The sequence below is a fragment of the Brachypodium distachyon genome, chromosome 3, assembly GCF_000005505.3.
Source record: "Brachypodium distachyon strain Bd21 chromosome 3, Brachypodium_distachyon_v3.0, whole genome shotgun sequence".
Classification (NCBI taxonomy): Eukaryota; Viridiplantae; Streptophyta; class Magnoliopsida; order Poales; family Poaceae; genus Brachypodium; species Brachypodium distachyon.
This window is the reverse complement of record NC_016133.3, coordinates 34,958,052-34,969,271: the sequence shown is the minus strand read 5'-3', so window position 1 is coordinate 34,969,271 and position 11,220 is coordinate 34,958,052. Positions and strand designations below refer to the sequence as shown.

Below are 11,220 nucleotides of genomic sequence, written 5' to 3'. Positions count from 1 at the left end.
AGTAATCAAGGTATAAACATTTAATTTTCAGTGAAACCTATGTGTTTGCGTTCTAATAGGTTACAATGGGTCCAATGGACCTTTCTTAAATTAATTTCTTGTCGTAAATGTATTGAAAAAAGTGATTTTTCATTTAATGCCGAAATGTGCTGAAAATCCAAAATATGTACGAAATATAGTAAAATTGCTCCAAAAATTCTGAAATTCTTTGAGAAGAACAAGTGACATGTAAGGTTACCAAACAAAAAAAATTATATGTTCTAAACCTTTATTTACAAACGTTTTGGACCCAACACTTGAAAATTGGATGAAACTCTATCAGTGGCGGGTCAAGAAAAGCCCGCCATTGATATAAGCCTGCACCCGACACTGATAGTTATGGCCGGTTCGGACATGGATCCCCTGACGTACGTTAACCTGCAGTTTGGTCACTGCCAGGTGGGCCTCACGCCTGACAACCCCACATGTCAGTGACTCTATGTCAGGGGAGGCTACGTCAAAGGATCTCCTTCCGGTTCTTGTAATCAAACTAACTTTTTTTCATTGTTTGTTGCATCACTATTTTCAGTATTTTCGCATTATTATTTTCAGTGTTTTTGCATAATTATTTTCAATGTTTTTGCAATATCAACGATTCTTGCGGGTCATATAGAAATTCGAATGGATCTTGAAAATACATACATACATATATACGGAATTTTATTCCACGCTCCTGGTGATCTTCTCCAAGGCCTTGGTACATGTCTCCAGTGTACCGATCAACGATCGGAGCATTTCCACGGAGACTTGTACCGTCAGCGGCGGCGGCGGAGGCGACGAGGGCGACAGCGGTGGCGGCGACGCGCGGCACGACGGCAGGGCCGTAGGAGCTGCTGGAGGCGCTGGCGGTGGAGGAGGCGGTGGCTGTGGTGCAGGTTGCGGGGCCAGTTGACGTACCACCGGCGGAGGAGCAGGTTGGGCCGGCGATGGAGACACGGTCTTCCTTTTACGGCCGCCTCGCTTGAAGCCAGACGTTGGCGAAGGCGGAGGCGGAGGCGGAGTTCGACACCGTGGTGGAGACCGGCGGCGTCCATGACCACGGCGGCCAGTGCAGCGCCGCCTACTACGGACTTCATCTTCGTCCGATGAAGTCAAGAATGTCGTCCGTCGGTACGGACTCTCTCCGTCGAGCTCCCTATTCAGTGCTTCAATGGTGGAGCACTGGAAGGAGTCCCCAGACCACCGCGCCATGTCAATGGATCTTTGGTATCAGGGAAGAAGGCTAGATGAAAGGTCGTAATGATGGCACGGAATATATAGGCACAGAGCTGTTTCGAGAGACTTCCGCACGCCTCCGCAAGTCAAGCTCCCTATTAATTAAGGAATATTGAAGCCAGAGGGCGCGCGGGAACACATCAGTTTCCCATGCAAGTCCCTGCAACTGCCCACGCACCCCGGCTTCCCATGCAAGGCCGCCGCACACGCTTCCGCAAGTCAAACCGCTCCGGTGTAGAGTCCCCGAGCATTCGTGCAAACCATTTCAAAGCCCACCACCCAACACTCATCACCGGAAACCACTCCCCTTCCCCTTACCATCGCTATTTAACCCGGCGCCATGGAACTACTTCTTTCTATTCTTCTCCTTCTTCTACACATCTTGACCTCTCTCCACTTCTTCTGTGCGGTTAACCGACGGGCAATGGCGTTCCAAGGCCGCACCTTCTACCCGCCGCCCCTCACGGAGGAGTGGTTGTTCCCACCGAGCGTGCTTGTGGAGCGTACGCTCCAGGTGTGGGCGATGTCGCGCAGCAGGAGCCCGATGGCGCTGGTCAGGGACTTCCTCCACACCGGTTTCTTACACCGAGAGGCAATAGGCCCTCCACTGTACCGCGTGGAGCAGCTCCGAGAGGATGGCGTCGACACGGCCATCGTAGTGCACCTCACCAACAGCCACGACATCGAGTACCTCCTTGGCCGCGTGTATTGGTGTGGATGCGAGTTTATCACATTCACGCTGTACAATGTGTACACCAACACGGCGAACACGTTCCCCCACGCCGGCCAGATGCACGACATCCCGTACGTCGTGCTGGAGGTGGCGCCTGTGGAGGGGCCTGCCGAGCCTGGCGTGGCAGCGGTGGAGGAAGCCGGCGGCCAGGAGTGATCGGCCGCGTCGTTTTATATGAATGCCGTTAATTGTAAAGTTTTATATGGATGCCGTTAATTGTAAAGTTTTATATGAATGCCGTTAATTGTTAGAATTTGCACTGAATGTTCTATGATGATGAACCGTTTATTGAACTGCCTGTGATGTGATCGCTTCCATAATTGTGATTGTAAAGTTTATTTCTGTGCAAAACGAACAAGTGTAGCCTCGGATAGAATTTGCTTTCTTTGATTAGGCTATGTAGACGCCGCTTCCCTTCGCAAGTCTCGCCGACGAGCCCACGGAGGCGTATTTGGCAGGGGCGAAGGCGTATTTGGGAAAGGGATGAGAGAGATAGGCTTCCCTTCGCAAGTCTCGCCGGCGAGCCCACGGAGGCATATCTGGCGGCGCCATTGCCAGGGCGAGCACGGAGGCGTATTTGGTGGGGGCGGCGGCGTATTTGGGAAAGGGATGAGAGAGATAGGCTTCCCTTCGCAAGTCTCGTCGGTGAGCCCACGGAGGCGTATCTGGCGGCGGCGTAGCCAGCGCGAGCACGGAGGCGTATTTGGCGGGGGCGGCGACGTATTTGGAAAAGGGATGAGAGAGATAGGTGACGGACCCACCTGTCACTTTTTTTTGGAGCCCCACATGTAAGTTAAGTGGACCGACCCCACCTGTCAGGACGTGGCCTGCATGTAAGGTAACCAGACCCGTTAAGACCTGCCCGCTTGCACTGTCTTCTCGCAGCCCCACACGCCAGAAACGCGGCTCTGGGTCCACCTATCAGCACTCCCCGCGGCCCACCCGTCAGAACCAAACGGTCAAAAGGGCTTGACCGTTAGCAGGTGCTCCGTGAGGGCATTTGCGAGGAATCGCGAAACGAACAAGTGTAGCAGCGAGCACTGTTTCTGGCCTCGGGTATAACTGACTACAACTAAGGAAAGAGTAGCACAGAAATAAAAAACCCTTATAAAAAGTATACCGTCGGAAACATCTTTCAGATATGACTCTAGTGGTATAATTTTTATAACACATAATTCACATTTTGTTAGTCTAATTGATGGTCAAAGTTGGATCTCGAAATGCGTGGGCGTCCTATATTATGGAACGGAGAGAGTAAGATTTAGGTAATTATTTTTTTATAATGTTTGATTATGCACTCTAGCTTCATTCAAGATTCATAAAAAGACATACTCCCTCCGTTCAACAAAAGATGTCTCAAGTTTGTCAAAATTTGGATGTATCTAGACATGACTTAGTGTATAGATGCATTCAAATTTGGTTAAAGTTGAGACATTCTTTGTTGGACGGAGAGAGTATTGTATTCCCCTTTCACAAAGATTGTGTTCCATTCCACCAAATTTCAGCAATACACGAGAAGAACCTCACCGGACCCATGGTTTTCTTATATTTAGCCTTTATTTCGTACCGCTGTGAACGGGTAGAAAACTATAGGGTGTGGTTATTTCTCAGTCACCTGATTTTTAAGAAAATATTTTAAATCTCAGTTGACGTATCAGAACCGTTGGATTAAAAACGCTCATCTCCACTCTCCCCCTCTCACGTGCTATTGTTGAATTAAGATCCGATACAAAGTATGTCAACTGATCTCTGACTAAGAAACAATCCTGAAAACATATTCATTTAGGTTTACTGACGCGTAGCTGGGTTCGAAGCACCCGTTTAGAAACGAACAGAATCTTAACCACCGCTTGGTGATAAATTCTGGTGCTGATATAGGCGTGCTCATTGTCATTAATAGTCAAGATATTTAGGAAAACTCACGTGACTGGCAAACTAGATTTCACAACACAAGCTGGGCACACGTCAATGGCGAGTGTCATTGGTCCGTGGGTACATAGTCGCCGGTAACCCAACCCGAGCAGCCATCGCCAGAATTTTCTTATGGAATCGCAAGACATATAGCTGGATGGTGGATGCTCCTTCAAGTGTTTAACATGACGTTGGCCGGCCGGCCTTTGAATTCTGGCGTTGGCGTTGGACTATATAGGTGATGTTGTACTAATACTGTACCCACACGCCGATTGGGATATTCCTCCATGTGTTTGTACTGTACCTAGCCTACCCCAGATCGAGCACACCGCGGCTTGTTTAATGAGTGACACGGTGCAGGGTGGTGGGAAATCTAGCATTCTGGAGTAGATCTACGGAAGGAGAGGCACGGTGCCAAGGATCCGTAGCCAGCCAAGGATTCAGCTCCGGGGCCGACCGCGGTCTCCAGGCCCCAACGTGACAGCCTACGTACTAACAGTGGGCGGCACGTACAACAACCGTTAGTAATACGCAACACTCGTGCGCCAGCTTTTTGTCAAAGGATTCGAGCTGTTTCATGGCAAGGCGCAGGACCCCGTACACGCTAGACCTGCCTGAGATCTGATGGTGCCAACAATGTAGTCCGTACCCACTGCCTTATCCTAAACCTGATTCCGCGCATGCCACGGCTGGAATTACTTGCACGAGGCAACTGGAGACTTTTGTTTGCAACCAACGTTACATCCAGGGAACACACGAACCTCTTTATTATCGTTACCATCAACATAAACCAAGGAAATTCAACAAAAACAAGTGAGAACTCATCCTACTTTACATATCACGGCCAGACGGCCACGGCATCGACCAGACTAAAACCTTGAAAAAAATCCCAAGAAAATAAAGGGGCGCGCTCGCAGAACGGTTACGCAATTTACACGCAACCATCCGCAGATGTGCAGTGGGGGCGCCACTTGGACAGAGCCAACAAAACTGAAGGCACACGCTCATGACCACGCTTGCCTGCACTCCCTGCGAACATCTGATCACGTTTAATCAAGATGGAGACCATCTACACGAAGATGGTATGGATGGTTCTGATGCTAATTCAGTTGCACGGTCCAGCCCATGCTGTCCTCCGCCTGCCCCATCTGTAGGCTTGTCAGCGCGGTGTAGAGTTGCTGGGACACGGCGCCGACTCCATGGTTGCCGGCGTACTCTATCCTGCAAATGCAAATCGAAAGCCGGGCTGTGAGATCTTGTATATCGCTATGATGGAACTTGGAGGAATGATTAGTTGGAGTTGTTAAAGAAAAAGAAAATGATTTAAATTCAACTGCACATGCATTTTAGCTAATGACAGAAGATCAAAAGGAACAATAAAAATTCAGTTCCACCTTTTCCCTTGATATGTGATACTCCCCACAGGAGACACCACGACAGCGGTTCCTGTGCAGAACACTTCATCCGCATCGAGCAGCTCGTCCACTGAAATGAGGCGCTCCTCAACCTTCCATGAAAACAAATACCACCAAACATATTACACATAACCTGATAACACATAGTACAACAATTGCTAGTGACTGTTCCAGAGTTTTTTATTTACAGTTTCAGAACAGTGTTTTTGGTTCTTCTAATTGGATGACCACCACTAGGAAAAAGGAGGTCTATATCCACTTACCAGTCACCATGTAGCTATAGCTCTTATAGAGCTAAGCACAAAGTATTCTTGGTAAAATGAAAGACGAATAACCCCTGTTAATATTCATAATGGAAGGACAAGGATTGAGGAATACAATAAAAAACATCGATCTAGCACACTTTTATATGCCCAATTTTTAGTTTTACTGCCCAATACCTGTGTTAACTGTTAAGCTATCAAAATATAACTTAAAGGCATAAAAGCTATCCAATCAGTCAACTATCCACACAAACACGTCTATGGTACCTGGAAGCCTTTGCTCACAGCAACATCAATTATACTTTTCCTTGTGATTCCGGGCAATATTGTTCCTTTAATTGCTGGAGTTGAAATAACATTGCCCTGGTGAAAACGGCAGGAAAATAAATACAAAAGATCTAAGTTGCAAACAACATGCATAAGATAGCCCTTAAATGTTATCCTTAAACAAAATCAGGAACTGGTAGTCCATATTTTATTTGCTGCGCAAAAGTCAGCTATCCAAAAGCAAGCAAAAACAGCTCATACTTCAGCAGATAGCATAGTTGTGCAACTTTTCTTAGCAAGACAGGTGATGGACAACCTTGCGGAACCTAATAGGTGTAGATCAGAGATGGTGCTATATCCTGCGGATAGCCATGATGGCGCTAAACACTAATATTACCAGGGAGGCAGTGTATCTGGTGAAAACCACCTCTATGGTGAAAAGTCCGTGAAAACCATCTTAAAAAGTTCAAAAATTCTTGAAAAAAATGCGTATGTTAAAGAAGCGATGTTTTATATATGTGTAAAATTTCAAGTCCACTCAATTGCGTTTAGAGGAAGGAAAAGAAAAACACAGTGGTTCTTCGTTGTTTGACAATATTCATTTGCATCTTTCTCTTTCTTGTTTATTCCAAATGCAATTGATTTTCAACTTGAAATTTTGCATGCTTGTATATCATCACACTCAAACATACTGTATTTTTGTTGATTTTTTTTAAAACTTCTAAACATGGTTTCTATCGAGTTTGCACCGAAAGTGCAATTTTCACCTGATATTTTTGCCTACTAGGGAATCCAAATCATTATCTACGAAGTAGTCCTGATCTGTTGACCAATCCCATGAAGCAATGTGTTGATGTGCCTCCGGCTTTCAATTAGTTCTCATCTATTACCAGGTGGTGTTTTTCAGTAGGAAAAACATAACTCTAAGAAAAAGGTATGAAATACAATCCATTATTAGCTAATCTGTCATAGAGGAAGATGCTTGCCAAATTTCCTTGCTAATGGATGTTGCTATCAATCACATGCTCATATATTTTCTCGGTTTCCGTAGTTGCTTTCACACACATGATTTTAAAGCCAGAAGCACTTTGGAATCAGCATTGTTATTTTTCATATGGAAGACAAATTTGCCAGTTAAGCAAAGCAAATTAAGTTCGAACCACAATACGAGATTAGACTAGCTAATTTTTATGTAGTAGTAGCTTTCAGAACTAAAAAGCTACCTGAACTTACATGAGTTTTTTGAACCAAATAAAAGGCACAACTGATAGTGACAGCAATGTCTTACCTTCACAACAAAAATATTACATGAAGATACTTCTTCAAGATACTTTTTGTGGACAGCATCCAAGTAGAGAACGTCAGAATAGCCTTTCTCCTTTGCAATCTTCTGTGCCATCAACACCTATGCAACAAAAATAGAACATGCTGATCATAAAGTTCATGCGTACAAATTAAAGTCAGTGCAGATAATAGCAAAACTTTTTAACATAGAAGACAACAGAAAATGTTGTTGACGATGGATAGCAACTAGTGACAACAATTTCAGGATATAAGCAATCATATTACAGGAATTTACCTCCATGAAAACAAGCAAGACACAGTAGACTAATCAATGAAATGAGCAATCACTACCATAACCAAAATGTTTCACAATATATATTCTATCCAAATTAACAAATGCTCTAATGATTAAATAAAAAAGGTTGTAATTTACAAGTCCCAGCAGAAAAAGGTATTAGAGAAGTATTTGTGAATGTTGATACAAATTAACGTAAAAGCAAATACGACATGTTTCAAGAGCCATGATGCATTATATGATAGAATATCTGGGCAACAATATTCCATTTTGAAAAATATCTCCAATAAATTATTCAATTTCAAGTTTTGCTATCATTTATAACTTTATCATTTGTGATTTAATAGCTTTAATAATTGTGCTGATGGCATGTTATATTCAATTTCAATCACATCATGTTATGGTTTGATCTCTGAAGGTTGGAAGACCAAAATCATCAAATCAAGATGTAAGCAACACAGATATGGGAGAGCAAAAGTGCATAAATAGCCTTTAGTTATTATACTCGCACAACAAAGTTGTAGAATCAAGGAAATAAATGATAAACAGTGGACTTCTTGAAGTTAGGAATACAATTACCGAGGCATAATTTCCAATGGTCTTCACACCTCCAGTTCCACCAGGGGTGGCCCGGTGAAACTTGTCTTCGACTATCAAATTTATTGGAGCTAAACCTTCCTGCAGATATTAGTAAACAAATTAAACAGACACTGAAGAAATTTAACATGATGGTACGTAAACTATCTTTAAATCCTACATTTCATTCATCAATAGTGTATCAACTGATTACAGTAACACAAAAAATGTCATTGTAGTCGCTGCATATTTTTATTCAGGATTGTAATTTCACATAGGATGCAAAGTACAACAATATCTATACAACAGTCAGCACAGTGATTTTTTATTGGTGGTGAACTATTTAATGAAAGCAGTGGACAAACAAGGTTAAACTTTTGATACGAACCTTAAAGTAGTTCCCAACAGGGGAGGCAAAAATAATGAATGTATACTCAGGAGCAGGTGCAAGACCAAGAACAGCCCCACTTCCCACAAGTAGCGGCCTAATATACAAAGAACCTTTACCGGTAGGAGGCACCTGAATGAAGATAAATGATTCGATCATGCACATAAACAATGACATAGCCATGAAATGACCAAATATTTTAGATACAGAACTTACCCATCTCTTGTTTGCTAAAACGGTTTGTTTAACTGCATCCACAAATTGGTCGACTGGAGGTGCAGGCATGCACATTCTCTCTGCACCAGTTTGCATCCTTGCTGCATTTTCCTGTGGGCGAAATAACAGGATGGAACCATCACTTTTCCTATATGCTTTTAGGCCTTCAAACAATCCCTACAAATCAGAGATCAATACGATTTTAGCACAACAAGAGTTACTCCTTCAAAAGGTTACTCCAATCTGCCAGAGATATGAATCAAGGAGTTTCTACCTCCCATACAAACCTGTCCATAATTCAGGACTCCGGAAGATGGGTTCAGCGCTATGGGCCCAAATGGCACCATTTCACCCTTATCAAAGTTCCCATCTGGCCCACATTTTGCGATATACATAAAGTCAGTTTGCACAAGTCCAAAACCAAGGTTCTCCCAATCCAAATCAGCAAATTCGGATGTCTGCCTGCCAAGCCATAAGATTGCCATCAGACCTAGAACACAACCAACACATCATCGCGAACAATATAGTACAAGTAAATCACCACGCCCTATGGGCTGTGCGGCTGCATGGCACGTTACTGTCTAACGAGGCATGCAATGCAGTTCATAGTTGGAATCACATACATGTAGTTACTTGCTAGAGAAGCATCGCATCTTCCCATGTTTCGGGCTTTTAGCGGAAGCATTGACATCGAATAAAGTCGATTCTGAATCTGCAAAAGTACCAGACAACAGATTATTCAATACACATCAACATGGAAAAAGAAACAAGCGCTTGTTCTCAACTGTCAGAAATCCCCTTCAAGAAAAGAAAAACGTTTTTAAAATCCCAACTTTCCAATCTAGTCGCCCATGCTAACTAGCCCCCCTGTGTATACGAATACAGAAGCTCGTATCAAACCGAAAGGGCAACGCCAGTTGGAGCTGAACAAGGACCTGAATAGACGGCGGCGAGAGCGGCGGAGAGAGGGGTAGCCGCAAGGGCCGCCGTCCGGCGAGCGGCGCGGCGGCGAGGAGGGCGCCGTGCGAGGCGATGCCGCACTCCATTTGCCCTAAAGCTCGCTAACGGGTCTCGCGCTTGCTCGCGGGGGTCTAGGGTTTCACCGCGGCGGCGGTGGCGGCGGGAGGAGAGGCAGAGGAGGAGGAGCAACCGAGGAAGGGAGACGACGACGACGACTGCTGCCAAATCGGACTGGAGTGGTGGCTCGCGGCGCGCACGCAAAACGTCCGGGAGATCCAGGATAAGTGAGACCGATTCCTAGGCCCCGCGACGCTCGGGCCTACCTGGCAGTTGCTGCGCCAGCGTGTTCTCCCGTCCACGTTATGCGGCAGCCAGAAAAGATTTATCCAAAGTCTCCCTCGGACGTGAGCCCCGCAATTAGTTTAACAATAAGTTTTAACAAAATAATTAGCGCCAAATAATTGAGTTTTTTTGTAAATCTTTGCACACTACGTCGGGTTATTCGACCAAATAAGAGTGATATGTTTTTTCTACCAAGAGGAACTACATACCTTACAACTCGTTCGGCTCTCATAAATCGGTTTAGAAATGGAATTTATTTTGGCTTTCAAAAACCAAATTGTTTTATTAGTACAGAATTGAGTAAAGAAATTCAATCCGAAATTCATGAAATTACATTTAGGCCTAATCACAATTTCTATTTAAAAACACCGGTCATTTGAAAAAAAATTAGGAGTAAATTACTAAAAAACACCACATTAGGAGTTAGGATTTCACTTCGCTACTAGTTTGCCTTTTTTTACTAAAAACCACCGGATTTGCTTAACCACTCTGTTGCTAGTGTTTAAGCACGAGACTGATGAGCCGGACCCACATGTCAGGTCCAAGCTGGCGCCACATCAGCTGCTGCCCTATTCGACTTTGACCGCGTCTCTCCCCGCCCGGTCTCGCCCGCTGCCGCTCTGGAGGCCCGCGCGAGCCGTCGCCGTAGCCTCCGCACGTGCCCACAGCCGCCACTCTGCCGGCCCACGTGAGCCGCCGCTTTCGCCTCCGCACACGCACGCCGTTGCCGCTCTGGAGGCCCGCACAAGGGGCCGCCGTCGCCTCCGCACGGGCTCGCAGCCGCCGCTCTGGAGGCCCATATGCGTCGCCGTACTCCGCACCAACATCCTGCTCGGGCGAGAGCCACTGGAAAGCAGCGCGTCACAGCGGGGGCGAGCGGGAGCGAGCAGCAGCGCGCGGGGTCGCGGCGCGGCGGGGGCGAGCGGGGGCAAGCGGCGGCGTGTAGAGAGCAGCGCAGCGGGGGCGAGGTCCGCTTCTCCTGCCGTTGCTCTGCGTGGAGACGGGGAGAGGTCTGCGGGAGACGGGGAAGTGCATGCGGCGATGGTGGTCCGGCGAGGCTTCTTCTTGGAACGTGGCGGTCACAATGACGTGTGGGAGCCATTGCACGTGGGTGGCTAGGGCAGCGGCGCCGTCGTCGTCTTCGGTGGCTTTCGTGGCGAGGACGCAGTCAATGGCCACGCAAGCAAGACACGTAGGCCTGACAGTGGGACATGCTCGTCAATTTCAGACTTAGACGCTAGTGATTGAGCAGTTAAACAAATTTGGTGGTTTTTAGTAAATAAAATGTAAACCGGTACCGAATTGAAAGACTAGCC

At 46.0% G+C, this 11,220-nt stretch overlaps 1 protein-coding gene across 1 annotated transcript; it reads right to left on the bottom strand.

Annotated features, from left to right (window-relative positions):
* Window positions 1–4,636: 4,636 nt before the first annotated feature.
* Window positions 4,637–9,827, bottom strand: LOC100837096 (branched-chain amino acid aminotransferase 2, chloroplastic). Its single transcript, XM_003574251.4, has 10 exons — window positions 9,538–9,827; window positions 9,226–9,314; window positions 8,890–9,064; window positions 8,603–8,779; window positions 8,387–8,518; window positions 8,002–8,100; window positions 7,132–7,248; window positions 5,844–5,939; window positions 5,293–5,405; window positions 4,637–5,119 (listed from the first exon to the last, which is right to left on the bottom strand). Exons 1-10 carry the CDS (start codon window positions 9,646–9,648, stop codon window positions 4,999–5,001), a joined length of 1,230 nt encoding a protein of 409 aa, XP_003574299.1. The 5' UTR covers window positions 9,649–9,827; the 3' UTR covers window positions 4,637–4,998.
* Between the last annotated feature and the right edge of the window lie 1,393 nt (window positions 9,828–11,220).